Source organism: Brachyistius frenatus, unplaced genomic scaffold (assembly GCF_029030835.1).
Source record: "Brachyistius frenatus isolate BFR_SWC_R1_liver_20210118 unplaced genomic scaffold, ASM2903083v1 Contig_41, whole genome shotgun sequence".
NCBI classification, from domain to species: Eukaryota; Metazoa; Chordata; class Actinopteri; family Embiotocidae; genus Brachyistius; species Brachyistius frenatus.
Genome location: NW_027210640.1, coordinates 3,227,498 through 3,248,410, shown reverse-complemented (window position 1 = coordinate 3,248,410; position 20,913 = coordinate 3,227,498). Strand labels below are relative to the sequence as shown.

General features: G+C 40.7%; 2 protein-coding genes across 3 annotated transcripts in view; both read left to right on the top strand.

Moving 5' to 3' along the window:
- Positions 1-20,913, top strand: part of rabgap1l (RAB GTPase activating protein 1-like) — a 114,249-nt gene that overhangs the window by 27,672 nt on the left and 65,664 nt on the right. For both annotated transcript variants that reach the window (XM_069702390.1, XM_069702391.1), the window contains exons 12-13: positions 1,503-1,596; positions 2,918-3,068. In XM_069702390.1, coding sequence (XP_069558491.1) covers positions 1,503-1,596; positions 2,918-3,068 — 245 coding nt within the window. The remainder of the gene's footprint in view (positions 1-1,502; positions 1,597-2,917; positions 3,069-20,913) is intronic.
- On the top strand, positions 14,560-20,151 carry gpr52 (G protein-coupled receptor 52). The gene has a single exon (XM_069702397.1). The coding sequence runs from the start codon at positions 16,772-16,774 to the stop codon at positions 17,888-17,890; it is 1,119 nt and encodes a 372-aa protein (XP_069558498.1). The 5' UTR covers positions 14,560-16,771; the 3' UTR covers positions 17,891-20,151.

Sequence of the window (20,913 nt, the reverse complement as noted above, 5' to 3'; positions counted from 1 at the left end):
AATTATTGCAACTTTTGAATTATACTGAGAATTGGGAATATAAATTTCTGTCTCCAAAAGGAAAACGTTACCAACATAAGAAATTTACCAACGAGTTTTCAGTCTGTTCATTTTACTTTATCTTTTTTTTTTATTGCAGCACAATGAGATTGCTAAACAGACAGACTGACCCAACATATCAAGAAAACCAGTCATAAATACTGCATGCACCTGACAAATTTAGTTTTTTGTTTAATAAAATATCAACACCAGGCATCCAATGTATGCATGTTTCCTTTCCCCTCTGGAATTCAGACAGTGCTGTGTAACCAGACAGAAAATGTGGGAGCAGGAGAACGATACAATAAATGTCCTGCCGGCTAGGACTCACTGCTCATGGCATTTGCACCCATGTGGTATGCACCCCAACCACTCTGCTATCGGTTGGCCCCCTGGGTGTTTTTCTTATGGTGGTGAATTATTTTTGGACATCTAGTGGGACTTATTCCTCGCCACTACTTTTTTTTTCAGTTTTTAGTTTGTGCAAATCACGATTAGTGTGTAAATCAGTGTCATTGTTTCAACATAAAATGTACTACAGATTTTCTTAGGCCCAGTGTTTATGTTCACCTGTATTCTAAAGGTAAACATAATTAATATATACAATGCTTTGTCTGCATCCACCTCAAATGAAAAACTTAGAAAGAAGATGGACAATTTGGTAATAATACCCAGACTACCAAGAGAGTATTTGTGCTTCAGTGTCACTCTTAACGATCCATTTTTATTTATTTTTCTCCATGGTTAACACATTGCATCACTGGTTTCTGTGTAGTAAATACATACACACTTGTAGAGCCATAGCAGTATTATAAAGTCCACAAGTTCTCATTCTGAACATAGTATGTGAATCAGTGTGTGTGTGTGTGTGTCTGTGTCTATGTCTGTGTGTGTGTGTGTGTGTGTGTGTGTGTGTCTGCGTGTGTGTGCGTGTGTGTCTGCTAGTTCCAGTGGGTGGTCTCTGTGTGGGGATCAGTTCATCTCTCCAGCAGCAGAGCAGGCCAGACAGTCAATTAGTGCTTCTACATCTAAACACAAGTGGTTCGCTTTGCTGATTGCCTCTTGTCTGCTTCATGATGCACCAGACAGGAGAACAGCAATAATGGAAGGTGTAGGCACTGCAAAGGCACTCCTGCCTCCATTTAGCTGTGGTATCAATATTAACAGCTTCTAAAATGTGCAATGCGTATCAGAGTGCCTTCATGTGGGTTTCTTATTAAGATGAAATGCTCACAAGTCCAAACACAGCCTATCTTGCGGTCTTTGACTAATTATTTAACTGGTAAGTACAAAGAAAGGACAACAATTTTACATGGTGTTATAGGCCTTGCCCACAAAATGTGTGTCTGAGTAACTATATGCCCCATGTGGACGAAGGTTACAGGGTATCAGGATCCACAGGATCGACATCTACTTGATGCGCTGCATGTGTGTTCATATTTCTGTGTCTTTTTTTTTTACAGATAGTGACAGTGAAATCTCCAGTGGGACAGGAGACGTTTCCAAAGACTGTCCTGAGAAAATACTGGAGTCCTGGGGTGCAATCCTCAACAGATGGTAGGGCTTCAAAGGATGCAAAAAAGTCATAGATGTGGACATTCAGAATGGCATAAAAATTCAGATTAAATTATACGAGGACAGACATTTTGAATGTGGTCAGGAGAAGACTGTGATACAGGTTAAAGAGAATGTTTACACATCTGGGTAAATCCTCATACAATTCAAGAACTGTGGAGCGTTTTTGCCCTTCAAACTACTTTATAAAAGCACTGAGAAGTATATCAAGTCCACTCTGCCTCATGCAGAGTGTGATTTACAGTACAGGGCTGGGTCCTCTCCATTATTGCAGTTTGATTGTTTTTTCATCCCAGTTTATATAGATTACCTGCTTAAAGCTGAGACTTGGCACTTTGATGAAATGTCAATTATCTTATATCAAATGGAATGTGCTGAACTCAGAGCCTGAAGAGCACAGTGTATGTACCTGTCCAAATTCTCATGGTTTGGACTGTATATCCGTTTAATTTATCTGCTATAACACAAACCGACTATTGTAATACTTAAATGCTTGTACACCAGCTGGCATTGATACATAGAGCTTTAGATACAGACATTATTAACTGAATAAAAGATGTTTCGGGCTTTTCATTTGAGCTCACAGCCTGTTTTCCTGCTGTTGCATCAGCACAACGAAGTGAAGTTTATTGGGAAATTGCTTTCATACGGCCTCAATAAACACATAATGATGAGATTTCAAGCATCATTAAAAAGAGCTGACGGTGTGTTTTCAAAAGCAGGATTTTTTTTTATCTTGTGGGATCACAGCACTGCTGTTAATATTCCAGACGATAGTATACTACGTGGTAGGAGTAGTTAATAAAATTATACTCAGTATGGTATTTAACGAGTTAGGTAAGGATTACTTTAATTAATACTGTAGCTAATAAAGCAATAAATCTGAACTTTAACTGATGTAGTTAATGTAATTATAGGGCTTCTGTGTGAAGCAGTGAACCCTTCAGCTTCTTTCAGCAGTCTGCTGTTGTACAGGGCTGCTCCCAGTCTATATGTGTATGATTGTATAATTAGGTAACTGGCAAACATAGTGAGGAAAAAACTTGAATACATTCTAAAATATGATTAATTAAATAACAACTTTTCATTAAAACCAAATAGTATTCATTTCCGAGCAACATGAATACGTCTGTGACAGCCATACATTTATGGGATTGACTTGATTGGTCCTGTTCTGTCACTGCCCACAGTAATTATCAAATCTGTCCAGCTGCACTTCAAAATAATAGTTAATGTGGATTTAATTGAGTTAAGTTTCCTTGTAAAATAATGCATTAATCAGGTATGTTTGTGTATGTATCAGGCATGGGAACCTGTCCACTCGTCCGAAGGGTTTGCCCCCATTGGTTCGCAGTGGCATTCCTGAGCCACTCAGAGCCGAAGTCTGGCAGCTGCTGGCCGGTTGCCACGACAACCATGACCTGCTTGAGCACTACCGCATCCTCATCACCAAGGTAAACAACACACGCAAACAGACAGACCAGGGTAGGACAACTTCTTTAAAAAAAAAAAAAAAAAAAAAGCAGTTATTAAAGGTTCCTCTTACCATCATGTCTCAACAGTGGGTCAAAAAATGACAAAAGTCAAGAGTTACTTTGACACACCATGTTGATGTATGTAGTTGTTCTTCACCATGGTTGTATTTATTATATGTCTGAGAGTATCCTGACAGTACTTTGCTCATCATTCCTGAGTCTCGCCTCAAAATATGAAGCTTGAACATGCACACGGTTCGTATTTTGTGGTTCCCTCAGGTGTATAGACAGCTTTTGTTGTGTTCATGGTGGAAGCCAGATGAGTGGTTTGGATTGTGTCGATATCATGTCTTTATGGTGAAAATGTCTGACCTTGTTGTGTACAGTAGTGTGTCTAATCAACATCTCTGACGCTGCCGTTCATTAGAGCTCTTCCTCTGAACTGCGTGTCAAGTCGGAGAGCACTTTAATTTAGCATCGACATTTAAATGCATGCGCTGCTTGTCTGAGGACTATTACAGCTCGACCTGGACCTTTGGCCTCCCAAAGAGCCGGCAAGAGTTCAAAGTTCATTTTTTGGACCTTTTTAGGATTTAACTGTTCTGTGTTCACATATCACCTGTCCGGTGCACTTGGTTGGTCAGTTGAGTTTAAGGTGGTGCCATACAGGTGCAAACCAAACTCTACTGTAACGACACTGTCTACAAACTGAATTTGGATCTGCTGCGTACTGAAGAACATGAACTAAACATGTAGTTTATTTCATTTGGTCAGAAGCCCCAAAAAAAAGATGAATTGTTGCCTTTTAGTTCTGGTTCACTTTGTGTGACTTCTCACTAAGAAAGCTGCCGGAATGAAGTCATATCAACAACAGCATTATCAGCACTACATTGGCTCAAAAGGGGTGGGGTGGGAGGGGGATCATTTGTTTATGTAGTAATTTTACTACTACACTGGAACTTAAAATGCGGGAGCATAATTAGTCAAGACTGCCTCTCAACTTCACCAGTTTAAATATATGAACATGCCAGAGTTAATTTCAACCAAACCAGACAGGTTAGGTATGAAAATATCCTTAGACAACCAACACTTAAAAACATATGAATAGATTTCAGTTTACAAATTCACATTGTTTAATGATTTTCTCCAGAATGACTTGCAAAATGTGCAACTCTAAAACCACGTAATGGTAAACATGCCATCTAAAATCAGTAACACAGAGACTCGTATTTCCATTACCATCTACGAATGAGAAAGTCAAGATTAAAGGTCAGGAGGGCAGAGATGAAAGGAATTTTACAATGATTCAGATATTGAACTGAGCTACAGTATTAGTAGTTCTGAAATGCGACTGTTCCAATTTATCAAATCAGTAAGGGCAGTTGTGGGAATATTACTCGTATAGAGTTAATCGCACATTGATTTGCACGACTATGATGAAAATAAACAATCCAACTTTTAAACCCAGTAATTATCTAAAATTTCTTCTTGATACATTGATATTTTAATTATTTCATAGATATTATATTACTGCCTTAGTTTTACATAAATTGTATTTATCTTTCTGTTATCGGTCTGTTAGCCATCCTTAGACATTTGTAAACCAGTAAGTAAAGTGACAAAGCCCCTCTGGACCAGACAGCAGCGGAGGAGGAGGAGGTAATATAAACACTGAAAGTAGACAGAGATCCTCCCTTTTATGGATAATAAAATGGTCTTTCTCTTTGCCACACAGAAGCGGGTGAAACTACCTGCCTCAATCAATAAGCAGGGAGCAAGGGGTGCAGATGGAAAGAAGAAAAATTGAGACAGCTAAGAATGTGGACCCATAAATATGAGGTTGTAGTGACCGAGGGGAGAAGACGAGAAAAGGAATGTGCGTAAATGTCAAGAGACCTGGCTGATTTCTGTCTTTCTTGAGTCACATATTTTTTACTTGTCTTTCACTGCTGTGTAAATTTATTTTTCTCTTCCTCAACCCTTCTGTTTCTCCCATCTTTATCTGTTATACTGGGACAGTTTTTCTTCTGCTCTTTCATTAGTCTACCTCGTTCTCTGTCCTGTGTGCCATCTCTCTTTATGGCTTACACACTCTTCCTTTCTTCCTCGTCTCCGCCATGTTTTTCTGCGCCTCTTTCTATCTCTCCCCCTTTCCCTCCCTTCCTTCTCTCCCTCGCGCTGGTTACATAAAATCAAGCTTCTGTAGTTCAGCTCATTTATTCTCATTCCAATGGCTGGGCCACGCCCACATCTTCTGTCTTGCCGGAGTATAGTGATGGTATTGATAGGCGGTTGGCTGGGCTATTAATAGCTGCACCAAATGAATGGAACCGAGGGAAGACGGAGGTGGGAGGGGAAGAGGAAAGGGAGGCAAATGACAGCAACGGTGAGGGCGATGTGGAACTTATTAATGTCTGCTGTCTGGGCTCAGTGCCGACGTTAATGCTGATTGAATTCTAAATAATTGGACTGTCGTCCCTTTGGAAGGGGCATGGGTGTTGTAAATAAGCGCCGTGTATCGCCATGGGTCCTCTGCTCGAGGCCCTCAGAGATTTTTGACCTCTTGAGGAGTCCTGTCCTCATGTGAGAAGCACTGGGTTAGACTAACCTACTGAGCATTTAGCAGCATGTAGCCCATGGCTAGCCAGTTTGATATCATAGATCGCAAGTGTCATGTCCAGTATTGTACTGCTCTAATTTACAGTCCTCACACACAGGGTAACAAATACGCACTCTGTCACACACACCATGGCCTCAGGGTGTTTGAGACATTCACAAAATAACTTTTTTCTCGACTGGTGCAGCACAGTGTTTGGGATCGGGGTTGGGGGGGTTTGCTAGTGACATTTGAACAACCTTTTCGTGTCCCTAGAGTCGAACAAGCCGAAGGTGTGCTGCCACGCTTGAACCCACAGCTTAAAAAAGCTCAGCCAGCTATTTCCAGGCCTGCCTTTCCAAAAACCAATCTCAGTCACAGCACAGCCAGTGTGTTAACAGAGGTCAGGATCTCTCCTCAGGTCAACGGCTGTGATCAGAAGCCTGGAACAGCGGTTCTTCCACAGTAGGCTGTAAGAAGTCTTGGACTGTATGAAACTGAAGGTCTTCCAAGGAGATTGTTTTGCAAAGGGAATTGATTTTTTTTTTTCTTCTTTTTAACTTTTCTTTTCAGTGCTTCTATACAATATCCGTAACCTGACGCTGTAGATGCTTTGTTCCACAGAACCATCTGAGAACCATCTGAGAAGCGTTGTACAGCTGTTTAGACAAGGGCTGGCACTTTAAAAAAAAAATACTTGACTGTCGTACCACGCCCGTAGCTGCCAGTAGGTCCATCACACGATGCTGATTGGTCAGAACTACTGCGGTCGGGACTCAAATTCACAATTTGAAGCCTCACAAGATGGATTCTGGTGTAATCTCGTAAATCCAGGCGCCTTTTTAAATTAGCATCCAGTTCTCGGTACCCATCCCTTCTGTGTGGGAACTTTGGCTGTGTCATGGCCCAGCCCCTGTGCTTCATCCTACTGGTCACTTAGTTGCTCACATTGTGTGTCTAGTTTGAATATGATGTAATTGATCATTTTTGTTACCGAGTGAAGAAATAAGTCCAAGTTATAAGCTTACATATAACTAAACTTATAACATAACTCAATGATAACATAACACAATAATAACAATAATACGTAACACAACACAACAATAACGCAACACAACAAAACCATAAATATAACGTGACCATAAACAAAATACAATCATAAACAAAACACAACCATAACATAAACATAACACAATAACAACCATTTTTATTCAGTGACTATCATTATCTTTTCTGGACTTCCCTCGGAAGACTAGAACAAACACACAAACTCTTTACTAAGCATGTAATGAAAGCAGAGAGCAAATTATACCAGGGCTTTGTGGCGCTTTGCACTTTTTTTGTTGAGTCATATTCAGTCCAGGTGCCAGCTTAGTGATGACATTTCATGTCGGTCTACAATCAAAGGCAGCATCAGCCATGCATTCGGGCTGGAATAATACTACACCCACGCCTGATAACCCACACACAGATACATGGAGTACAATGTACATAAGATGGGCTGCCATGGTAACTGCAAGGGTCTAAGGACTTCTCTTTGCTTGAAGTTGTCTCCATGACAATTCTGTGTCTCCTTTTGCCTTTCGTGTCAACATTCTGCTGTAGTTAATTAACTACTTGATATTTGGATAATTGGAACCCAGGTAGGTGGCCAGCTACTTATAAATTTTCATCTAGGACTTTTTCAGCCTTCTGGCAACCACTGCAGTGCCCACTGTACAGTATAAGTATGTACTAGTTTGAATTTAAACATTTTCTATTACACAGCTCTATTAACCAGTTGCACTTACTGTATATATGGCAGATTGTGCCACATATTTAAATCTTATTGCCTGTAACCTGTTTTCAGTATAGAAATAACAATAACAAACATATAAAAAAAAAATTGTTTTGTCATCTATGACGTCATTACAACTCTCGGTATAAATTTATAGATTTTCAGCTTAAGTGTTTCTGATTCTAGAAAAAAAAAGTAAAATCTTTTAGAGCATTCATTTGTATTTGGAAGTCAAGGGATCTTTTTCCTTCTCTTCCAAAGTTGTAAATTTGACCTCAAAGACTACGTGTGTGTTTATAGGAGGAGGATCAACACAGTCTATATGCAGTATATAACACAGTGTATAACGTTCGCTCATCAGTTCTAACTTCTCTGGGAATTGCTTATTGGATGGATTTTGACTGTTGTGCCATTCAGAGGGCACATCACCAGATATGTCCTCTGAATTGCTCATGTACAGCTTTTTAAATGATCAAATTCATGAAGTGCACCTTGAACCCAGCAGGTCTAATAAACACACTTCTGAATCACTGTATTTGGGGTTTGGCATTGTAACACTGGGACAAAACCACAATGAAGTAAACTGGAAATTGCAAAATTGCCCATGATAATCATGATTCTCTAAGTTCACTAAGTTATTACCAACCTTGGGTTGCTAGTGATCCAATAATTTTTATTTTATTTTAAATAGATATATTAGAAAAGGATTACTTATTACCATTTTTGACATTTTATAAGCAGAACATTGTTAAAGACAAATCATTTGAGGAATACAAGTAAGCGCATTGTTTAACTAAAAAAACAAAAAAATAATTATGCAGAGTGCCAAATAGTGCCTGGCTACTAGCCTGAGGTTTGCATTCAAAGGTTACTCAATGATTGAAATAATTGCTGATTAATTTGCCATTAGTGCACTAATAATTTATGCGCTAGATTATTTTTTTTTACTAATTATACAACATGAGTCATTTGATGTGATGATATTTTCTGTAGAAGCACATACACATGCCGTATATACACATTGACATGTGCATCACTGTCACAGGACTAACTCTATCTTTGGTGAAGTTGATGTTTGATCCTCTGTCAGATCTCAGAAGTCCATTAAAAGCCTGCTGGTGTAGTTGAAAAACATGCTGCGTGATCAAAGCTAAAAACAAAAGTTGTTTTTCATCGCTCTTTTGATACTGATATTTTGACATTGAATCAAGGTTTTCGACCTTTGATGAAAACACAGTATGCCCTCATGTATAGTTACCCATTATGCACATAGATAAACATTGTTTCTCCGTCTTACTTGTGCCCTGCCCCTGGTCTGAGGTCTCCCATCATTTATGGTAGAAAAAAATTCCCTTCGAGGGTCTAAAGCCTTGTCAATCAAAGCGTCACGCATACATAGCACACTATCCCATCCTCCGTTATAGTATCTGTAGGGACCAGCTGCACTGCATGTCCACAATACAGCCAGGCAACACCACTTCCATTCTCCCCTCCCTACAATCTAGGCCTATTCACTGCAGCCCTCCCTTCTCGGGTCTGTGTGGGTCTCCATAATGCATCCCTCCAGTTCCCAGTATCCACAGCAGGAACCCAGTAGGCACCATAAAAGGACACACTGCCTTTCATCCACAGTCACAGAAAAGTCTGTATCTCAAAAAGATGGACCAACAAAAATATGATTGGTCATTTCTGTAGTTTCTGTTTAATTAAGTAAATTAACAAGAGAGAAGTGACACAATGTATAATTGATTTTGAGTAACACCGTGCCAGTTCCCTGCATGAATGTATATGTACTTAAAATGGTGTTATCAGTGATGTTAATAGATTTAATGCCCTCTGCGAGCTTGGCATTTAATGTGGAGTTTCTTGTGCAGACAGATATTACCATGTAATGCCAAAAGTGTGGCATAACAGATTTATTGGGTGTTTGTTATAACTGTCTTGCCATACAGCAGTGAGTGCATGAACTACTGTATGTGGGCATTAGCATAGCCTCCTAGCCATACTGACACCGATATGACAGCTCGCATTAAGGAGATCCAGCCTCCAGCATCTTCCGTGGTCACAACACTTCTGTGTCTCAGTCTTCGTACCGACTGTAGCCTCGCAGCTGGAGCTGTGCTCTGCTTTTTCTATTCCTTACTCGCACCAGCTTGCATCTCCTGATTCGATAAATCTGAATCTGTTGCCATGAATAACATCGTTAGAATTTTCACCCAGGTATTGAATGAATTTTAGACTCAATTTGTCCAGGAAGGCTGTAGCAGTAATGTTGTCTATTTGCAGTTTAAGCAAGATAAAACTTAGAGCTACTCCCTTGTGCTAGAAAAAACCCCATTTAGAATAATAACATGTTACTGAATATCTCTGAACATACAGACGTAATACAGGACAGACTAAGCATTAAATGTTTCTCTATTAAAACTGCATTACTATCGTGTTAGTGCTGTAAAAAAATGCTAAATATATGCATATTGTTGCAATTATTCAAAAAATATAAATGTGTCACACTTGTTTTTCTTGGACCAAAAAAAATTCGATATCTTGTGAAATGTACAAAGACTTCTTTTTTTTTACATTCAAGGTTTACAGTGACAGTTACATCCTGACCTAGCAGGACACTAGGAGCTACAGGATAATGAATACAAATATGTCAACCTGAGCAGTCAGACAGGTCTTCACCGCCATGTGGTGTGAGATTAAATGAAGATGATAGATGGTGATTTCGGTAGGCAGCCTGTCTTTGACCTTTCGCTCTTCTTTGCCATTCAGCTGCTGCAGTCCCATTGTAAGCAGTGAACGTGGTGACATTGTGCTGGAAGTAAAAATGGTTGAGATATTTCATTTTGTTTGGCCACTCAATATGAATGTGGGATTCGATAATAATAGCTTACTTTGCTTTCCATATGCTGTGAGCTAGTTCCTGTCTTTATGTTGGACACTTTCTCCTTCCCAATGTTGTACATTATTGCTGATATTTGCTCGTAGTGTTATATTTCATCACAACCCATTACTTTTTAAGGTGGTTACAATTTTTTTTGTTTTTGAATACACCTTAGACCTTGTGAAGTGAGTTGTCAATGTCCCCAATGGCTCAAAGATGTGACTGTGACAATAGTGATAGCATTTCAGTAAAGTGCACACAGTATTCTTAAATTATCCAAGCTTGATGCTAGTCCATTATGCTTTTTTACTCCAGGATTTCAATGAGCCAAGAGAGGCAGAAGGGCTAACAAGATTCTGGCTTTTCATTGGATTGAGTTCTTAAAGGATCACAGTATCTACAGGAAAACCATGATTTCATTTTTGGCAAATTTTGTCAGTCTAAATTTCTGGAGCAGTCTTTATGACAGGCAAGTAAGCCACACTAAAGTCACTGACCTCTAATACTGTCAATGCTTGAAAATCCTCTCCTTGAGGGCCTTTAACCTGGCAACTGAATCCAGACACAGCTTGGCCCACTCTTGTTAAATTTAAATACTGGCTTCTGTCTGCTAAGCTTAGTGTTGGTCTGTTGATGGTGCTAGCTAAAGGTTTGTATCCAGGCAGCGAACCAGTGTTAATCTGCTGCACTAAAAGCGTATCCCTCCGTATCCCAACCCCCAGACTCTTGAATGAGGTTTGTCAGTGATCAGAGCTGCAGTGCAGAAACCTCTGTGTTTACATTTGACCCTTTAAGCAAATTCCTTGATAACCATCACCACAAACAGCAATTTGTGAACCAGTTCACCAGTCAATACTCAAACACCTACATGCGAACAACAGCAAACAATAATTGAGAAACTTCTTTTAAAAAGGAGTAATTGTGATAAACTAATGATAGTAAGAATAGTAGCTATAGAATTAGGACCCTTGCCATTGCATCTCTTTCCCAAAATGAAACGATAAAATGGTTGTTGAGTAACACATTGTACATAGAAATTAGCAGTCTCCTTTCTGACAAAGTATAATGTGATACTGCAGTAATAAAAACTTGACTTTTTGTAATTGATCATCATCCAATAGGCCTTAGTGTACTTTACAGTACTTGTATCTGCATCCTCAGTCACTTGTGTAAACAAAACATGAGAAGAAATGGAGCATAGCTTTCTCCCAAAATTGGAAGAATATTTGTGTTATATAAATGTGTATATATAAATAGATGCAAACTCCAGGTCTTTAAAATAAAGCCAATGCAGAAGTGCAATACCACTGAGGGCCAGAAGGGGCTGGCTCCAAAAGTGTCAACTTCTCTTACGAAACACGAAGTGAATGTTTGTTTTTTTCTTTCCATAATTAATTCGACATTAGACCTCAAAGAGAGGTATGTTTTGGGGCTTGCCTGTTTGATTGACATAGCTGGGTACAGTCAGGTTACTGGTATAGGTGGGCGTGCATAGTATCAGATCCACCCTTCTCTCATCTACAGCGCCACCCTCGTGTCAAAATCTAAATTTAAAAAAAATCTAAATGGTGACAGTCAAAATGACACTTGATCAATGGGTGACTTCACAGTGTGTTACCACACTTTTTTTTTTTTTTCTTGTCAGTGTAGTCTAATCACATCTAAATTATGAGTTAGAAGATTTTACGCGCTCAGACCATTCCTGCTCCAGGGTGACTTTATTTATCCCCCCCAAAAAAATCTGTACCTTTTTTTTTTTTTTTTTTTCAGTCTCAATTTGGCAACCTCCCATTACATTTACCATCAGTGTGACAGTAGAGGTCCACTGGCTGGCTGGTTTATTGAACAAGGACTTGTGATGTAATATCTCATACTGCTGGGACACACTTTTATATTTCTCCTGCAGTAATCAACCATCAGCAACTGTACAACAACATCAGCTTGCCTAATAGGAAGAGCTGTTACACACTTTGTTCATTATTTATACAAAACTTGTGCAGGTCTTGAATGACGAGACCTTATACTAACGCTGATTGATGTTTTTGTGCTTATTGATTTAATTTTGTTTTCATTGATTGAGCACCATATAATGCTTGCTTTAATGATGCCAGTATATCAATTTATGAATTACTCACCTTCTCCTGGTGAAGTGTCTTTGAACCAGAAGGTGACCACCCTACCTCATTATTTTGTGTGCTCTCGATAAGCCCCCAAGCCAAACACCTTTTAATGTAGATGTAAACTCTGTGCTTTTGCTGACACATTGCTGTTGAGACTGAAATCAGCAGGAGCCCAAGGGTGGAGGAGGGTGGGATGCTGAGAAGCAGTGAAAGGTGAATCAGCCTCCACCTTTGTTTCCTAGTGGCCCTGCTGGCTTTGTTTTGGAGCAGAATGAATTATTAACGGTGGCCTTCTGGTGGTGTTTTTCATCAGTGTCCACCTCCAAAGGTAAAGAGCACTGTGCTGAGAGATCTCCATTGACTGACTCCTTCCATAGTGACAGCGGAACCGTCTCCCTGAACTTTTTTTTAGCCCTGGCTTCGTCTCATTTTATTTTTAGTTCTCCGCTCTTTTCTGACCACTGTTGTTTTGTTTTTTCATTGAACTGTTTTTCTCAATGACCACTTTAGTAGAACATTGTATCATAAACATTGGCTGTCATAACTAAACCTAAAAAAATGCTGACGTCCATTTGAGTTGCATCACTGCTTTATTGTTTTTATATTGATGACAAAATGATCAAACTGTAACTCCTGTAACAAAAAGCATTTCTTTTTTGGAGAAGGTGAAGCCTGTGTGTTCTATATTGCAGTCACAGACCGAGAATGTGGTTTGATATTATATTGTTTCTACCCATGAGCCCATGCTTCTTTAAAGTGAGAAAATAAAAAATGGGAACTAAAACGTGATGTGCAGTATGCTTTTCATCTTAGGAATTAATTACATATTTCTATTAGGTTGGTTCTGTACCTTGAATGCGCTGTCAGGAACAGGTGATGTGTAAAAACTCATCTTTATTATTACCTCCTCTTATTACAATTACATCCAGGACAGTCAAGTCAGGTCCAGGTTAAGCCATCGTTTGGCTCTCCCTCTGGAAGGCACATTAACAGATAACACATTTGGTTTTGCTCGCAAGGTTTCATATATAACTTTCAGTGTCGATTTGACCACACACTGTTCTAGATTTAAATTTAGTCAAATTAGACACATTTGCATAAGTAAATGGTGTGTTTTTTCTTTAATTATCTGCTCAAGTATATGTAATAGTATACTATATGTCAATTGTTTTGTACACTTAAGCAACAGTGCTCCATCACTGACTCCTTAGTGCAGCTCAGCCACCAAATTTTCTTGTACTTCTATAATTGGTTTAGTTCTTGTTGTGGTTGCTCCTTTCAAAGATTTCTTTGTTTGATTGTTTTGTACAAATAGCTTGTGTAATCTTCCTGGAAGAAGCTAGGTGCATTGTTGTTTCCTAGCTAGTCATTTTCCATCCATCTTGTAGTCATCCACTCCTCACTGGCTCTAATAGAATGTAATCATTAAAAAAAAGAAACCAATATTGTTAACAAAGTTGCGCTGAATGTCCTTTTGTTGCAAGATTCTCCTGACCAGCCACGTTGCTTGACAGTTTCTTTCCATCCGCCCTTCTGCTTGGCCAATTTGCTGTCACTTGATCCTTTTTATCATTTTCTGGCCAGAGGATGCTCCCAGCTGGCCGAAATGCTTGGCAACTGTAACTAAGGGGCAGACATAACTGTGCTAAGCTGTTGGTTAAATAAAGAATAAAAAAAAGTAACCTGAAGAACCTGGAGCCTGGTTGGAGAGGGGACAGGATGCATTTTACAAGAATTAAACACCCAAGATGTCCCTTTGGATAATCGAGTTTTAGTGTTATCCTGCATACATGAACATTATACAATAATGTTTTTACGTTAATTTGTCAATTTAATAAAGTGAGACAGTTCAATGGTTAACGCATATTCTCATGACATGTACATTTTATTATGTTTTGCTGCAATATTTTATCGTTTTAGTGTTATTTCTGTTGGTTGTTTCTATAGATGAATAAAATAGTCCTGCTTTTTTAAAGATTGGGTGAGGTAGATGTGTAGAGGAGGGGAACTGAGAGGAGGAAGTGGAACTGAAACAGGGAAGGAAAAATAGGAGGGGGGGAAGAGGGGAGGGGGCTTTAGTTAATAGAAAATAGACTGTGAGAGATAAGTGATATGTAAATAGGAAATGTATCCAAATTTACCTCTGGGAGAAAGCCAGTCTGAGAGACAGGATAATGTGGCAGGGAGCCTCAGGTGCAGCTGGGAGGGGAGGAGGCAGGGCGATGAGCGAGAAGCTGAGTGAGAAAGAGGGAGGGTTTGTGTGTGTGTGTGTGTGTGTGTGTGTGTGTGTGTGTGAGACTTTGTGTGTGTGTGTGTGTGTGTGTGTGTGTGGAGAGAGAGAGAGAGAGAGAGAGAGAGAGACTTGAGTGTGCAAGCTAGAGAGATTGTGTGGTGAGAGAGGAAGGGAAGTGTAAGCCAGTCACAGCATCTCTCCTCACTGCGCCAGGGCTGAGGGACTCTTCGTCCCCTCGCTTCCCTCGCTGCAGTTTTAACTCATATCCATCAGCGCAGTCATCTTTTTTTTCTCTTGCATTTTACTTGCTGCTTTGGACAGATGCATTGCATTCATCTCTTTCTGTATGCTAGGACCTAAGGATTTATTCATGAAAAACGTGGGTTGTCCTTTTTGATCGGAAGTAAAAAGGAGGCATTTGCAAAGGACAGTGCTTGAAACTGGGACTCCGACTGGGACTTGGTCTTTTCTTTATGCTGCTAGAGTGGATTCCCCCTTTGTTGTGCTGCCAGTGTTTTGTTCAGGGTGGCAGACGTACTGACAGAGGAGTCAAAGGCGAGGCTATAAGACCCCATACCTCTACAATTAAACAGAATGCATACTTGAAAGGACTACGACAAGTTAAGAAAATCAATGTTTGTATTAAGCACTTGTGGAGAAGGTACTAACCCCTGCCAAGCACTGCCTCTGCCACAATGACACAACGAAAAAGCAAGTAACAAGTTTAAGGGATAAATAAGTGGATTGCCGATGGATCCCCAAACCCCTCTCTGCAAGTGTCTGCCATAGGATTGCTGAGGAGTTGAAGTGAGCGGAGCGCTGAGTAATTCAGCTGGCCTCTCATTCATTGCTCCTAGAGAGTCCTTTCACCTGCCTGCATGGGAGTCTGACATTCAACACTTTTCATCAGCTATTGGACTTTTATGTTTGTCTTGAGCAACTTGCAGTCCAGAGCACTGAGAGGCAAGTTTGCACATTTGGATTTAAACTTTATAGATCTTTATTGGCATAACTCATCCAGACATTTTGATGCGCTCGGTTTTTTGCTCATTCTGCCGAGGGATGCCTTGTAAACACATTTTCCCCCACCGCCATGTGTGCTGAGAGAGCTGTGACATTATCTCCTGCGGAGATCCCCATGTTGTTCTAGCCTGTGTCTGTGTTTTGATTCAGACAATAGCTGGGCATACATGGGCTCCAGACACTGACCAGAGGACCACCAAAATAAGGGAAGCCTGCTGTCACGCAGTAAACACACAAGCACCCATGGCAAAGTGAAACTCTGGAATGTACTGAGGGGTTGACTCCCAGAGATGGACGTAATTATACATGAAGAGAGACTACTTTTAAGAAGCTTTTTGTGATCTACACAAGGGTTACCTATAACGTATTTTTGAAAAGTAACTGCTCCCAGAAAATTTGATCTCTTCTTTAGGTGTGAAATAGGAACTGGATGTTGATTGCTGATTTGATGTCCTCTGAGGATCTGTCAAGTAAAGGGAGCACTGTACTTTCTTTGATGGTTTAACCTCGTGTGGTTTTCTCCCTCACATCATCTGTGCTCCCTGCCCTTGTGAGGACATCTTCTGCCCCCAGCCTCCTGGTGGCAACTCTCATTAGAATCAGGCGATGAGGCCACAGACTGGGAGTCATAGCAGCAGGCGAACTCGCCTTTGGGATAGATGCTGGCCGCAGCACTAATGCTACCCCGCTTTTGGTTTACTGAAGGAATACAACAGTTTTTTTCCCTCCTACTCCTGACTGTTACCCACCCACTACTTTCAGTAACCATGCGTGATTGGAGAGGAGAGCTGAACGGGTTGTCCTATCCTCCCAGAGGCTGTATTGATTTTCCCCCAGTCAGTGTTCATTTGATTGAGACCCAGTTATGTGAGAGTAAGGTGAACGAGAGCGTGAGTGTGCTAGGGAGAGTATTGAGCTTTGTGAACTGAGGGAGGCTGCAGACTCCTGGTAAAGAACGGGGAGGGAGACGGGCAGTTCTCCGGTTTCAGGCCAGCTGCCTTATGGGTGGCACACCACAAACCTGACCCACCTGGATAGCACCCAGAACAATGAACCAGTCTGAACTGACAACGGACCCGGTGCTCACTGCCAACAGCAGCCATGGAGACTTCTTTCCGGAAAGAGCCTCAAACCACTCTTGTCCTTTGGGCTGGGGGCTGAACGAAGGCCTCGAGGCTTGCGTTCTGGAAACGGCTGTCATTGTACTTCTGACAGTGCTCATTATTGCTGGGAACCTGACAGTGATCTTTGTGTTCCACTGTGCCCCTCTGCTGCACCACTACACCACCAGCTACTTCATCCAGACCATGGCCTACGCTGACCTGCTGGTGGGTCTTAGTTGCCTGGTGCCCACCCTGTCTTTGCTCCACTACCCAGCAGGTGTCCAGGAACCAATCACATGCCAGGTTTTCAGCTATGTCATCTCTGTTTTGAAGAGTGTTTCAATGGCCTGCTTGGCTTGTATCAGTGTGGATCGCTACCTGGCCATAACTAAACCCTTATCTTACAACCAGCTGGTGACACCGTGTCGGCTACGAGGCTGCATCACCGTCATCTGGGTCTACTCTAGCCTGGTTTTCCTGCCTTCCTTCTTCGGTTGGGGTAAGCCGGGATATCATGGGGATATTTTTGAGTGGTGCGCTCACTCTTGGCCCACCTCTGCCCTATTTACAGGCTTTGTGGTGTGCTTGCTCTATGCACCTGCTGCTCTTGTGGTCTGTTTTACCTATTACCACATCTTTCGCATTTGCCAGCAACACAACAGGGAGATCAGTGAACGGCGGGCACGCTTCCCCAGCCAGGAGATGGAGGCGGGTGAGGGGACCAGTGGTGGGCATCAGGGAGGGCATGGACCAGATCGACGCTATGCGATGGTGCTCTTCCGCATCACCAGTGTTTTCTATATGCTTTGGCTTCCCTACATAATCTACTTTCTGCTAGAGAGCTCCCATGTGCTGGATAGTCCTGCCCTCTCCTTCATCACCACCTGGTTGGCCATTAGCAACAGCTTTTGCAACTGTGTCATCTACAGCCTGTCCAATAGTGTTTTCCGCCTGGGCATGCGAAGGCTCTCTCAGACTATTTGCACCTTCAGCCATTGTGCTGCAGATGACCGGGACTTTGGGGAGCCTAAACCAAGAAAGAGAGCGAACTCCTGCTCCATCTGAAAGGAAGACTTTTACAGGATGAGGATACTCCCGGAATCTATGAATGGGAAACATGAAACTTAACAAGCTTAGCAGCTCATAAACTTGCAGTAAATTGGTGGGGCTTAACCACATGGAAAACAGCTCCTGTTGTGTCAGCCTTTAAGCTGACACCAATGACATTGCCTTGGTCACAATAAACTGTTTACTGCAAGCTTTTCAAGGAGATGGGTACAGTGTCTAAACAGAGATATTGAATGAGAGATGGGTGTTCTGTGATGGCTTTTATTCTGTGGTAGCGTAGAGGCTTTCTCAGCTTTTACATCTCACTGCGTGTCATCAGTCAGGCCAGACCAAGTGGGAAGACAAAACTGTAAATTCCAAAAGCTTCACCAACATTTCCTCAAACATCAAATGTGACCACGCTGTTTCATGACTGTTACATTTTGTAAGTGGTTGTGAATTGCATCAACCTTTTACTGGGTGTCTCCATACTTTGTATGACTATCATTAGTATATACAACATAATCTACACTTGTGCTCACAAACCCATTTAAAGGTTGTAGATTGATATTCAACTTTTTAATCATACAGACATACATACAGTGACAATGACAACAGCCATTATGCTGCTAATAAAAGAGACGGTATACGTCGTTGACTGTTTTCTAGAGGAAAGTGAGCAGTTCTTCTCCTACAGGATAGAGATGCATCGTCATGATGTCAGGTGTTCTGCCACTTTTTTTTTCTCTAATGATTGAGTGATTGGCCAACCACCAAACTGACAGCTGGTTGAAGTTTGAATTAAGTTGTGTCTTACTCGTACCTTCTGCTAAACATGGTATAATATATAAGCGTGTGCAGCAATCTTAAAAAAAGTCAACTTTACATAATGCTGTGTAGACAGTTATGCAAACATACTCATCGCAGCATTGGACCCAGGACTGTAAAATCATCTAAACTTGTAAGGAGTGTTGAAACCTTTAAATGTTAAAATCCTCTAAATAAAAACCACGTTAAGGCAACTTTTTGTGTTCTTTAACATGGTTGTTAGTCTATAATGGGCATAGTCAAATTGCCACTTTCAACACATGGCCTACTGCAGTAATCTGACCTGTATCAGATTGTCCACAGATAAAGCTGCTTCCAATTGTTTGCCAATTCAAATATCAGCTGAATACTGTTGGTCACCAATTGATTGGTGCACATTTACCAAAAAGCACCTTATTTCCAATGTTCAGACCAAAGATGTGTTGGACTCAGCCTGGTTTGAGGGCAGTGACTTGATGCTCTCAGCAGATAGCTACCCTGCACAATATTATTTGTTTTTTTCCCCCAGGTGCCCCTTTGCTCTTATATAATCGACCATCAACTCCAGAATTCCTACCATTGGTCTGGCATTCTTGATGTGCCTGTGTTGTTCTGCTAACAATTTGATGCACGAGTGCCCGTGACAGACATTTCTAACCAGCTAATACATATTACATCCTACTGTCCTTGTATATGGAGGGCCATGTTTACTGGATCGTGAACACACAACAGAAGTGGCAAAATACAATGTCATTATCCAACTACGGATATCTGTAATGCAGGAGAACATTTTAATAGTACTTAAGAAGCAGAATTTTCTACATAAGTTGATTTGAGGATTTAGTTGTTTTTAGATGTCCCTGTACTCACGAACCTGCCTTGGTACAGAACATTATAGTGATGCCAGTGTAGACTTGAAGATGTCTGCTTTGGGTGACATGGTTATCTGTGTTGAAGATGGTTAGTGGATTTTATTTCCCAGCAGCAGGGGACAGGGGCTCAGACTAATGTCATCTGATCTGTCTGGAGGTTAAATCTTAACGGCTCTGAAATTACATGCTAACTCGTGTAAACGTTTAAGGTTATCAGCAGCTTATCTTGTTTTGAGTGGTTGAACTACTGGTCAGACATTGCTGTTTACTTTTAATTTCTCCCTATTCTTTTAGCTCTACTGATTCTGTTGTTGATAATGCTGAGAAGTTATTGCCCTCAAACTGCAAGCCTGAATGTCTAACAGACTTTTCAATGCATTTGTGAATGAACACAATATTTAGTGTGCACTTCTCATTGGGCAAAATTTAAGGGAAAAAATAAGGTTTTGAAAAAAATGCCCCATCTGTTTTTATGACGTTTGTGCCAAGCAACAGCTGAGTGCTGAGGAGTTCAAAAGATTTTATTGGAGATATTAATTTTATTCGTACTTTTATTCATACTTTATTCTGCTAAAAAAATAAAGTTATTTTGTTCTTTTACTGTGCCCTCCCAGCTTGGTGACTGTTCCCCAGTTTTGGGTATTTGCTATACAAGATGATGTGTGTTGTTAAAGCAGCCAACAGACTGCCTTTGGCTGCAAGTCTTTGCTACAGCACAGTAGTATAATCATTCCAGTCTAGTTACCTTCGATGGTGTACATTCCTCTGCTCATTTGGTCAGTGTCAAAGGTCAATTAATTCATAAAACAACCAGCTAATGACTTATACCGATCTCCCTCTTTGCTCATGTAGTAGTGTCGCTCATTTGTGGTTTAGGCCTTGCTTGTAGTTTATTCGTCCATGCAAGAAACAAAGAGACACAGTAAACCCAGTTCCTTGATATTGTAACTGTTGTTCCATTCTATGCTGCTTAACTGTACCCTGTGCAAGTCATTCCTCATTTTAAAGCTGCATCAAGTGATTTAAAAAAAAAATATATATATATTTATTTATTTTTTTTACCTCTAGTGGCAGGAAGACTCTGAGCATTTTATTTATTTGATTTTTGTGACATGTTGGTGATCAATCTGCTGTTTACACCTCCAGCAGAAACAAAACTACATAATCACTCCATGAGAGTCTTTCTAGTCACCTGATGAATGTAAGTACAATATTGTTTTTAAAGTCAACAGAAAAATATTTCTCTCTTGGTTATCTACATGCTTCTCCTTCTTCATCAGCCACTCTTCACTACTTTTGCGTGAGGGAGGGAGCCTATAGTTAATTTGAAATGATGTGCCGGGAGTGGCTGCCCATGGCTTA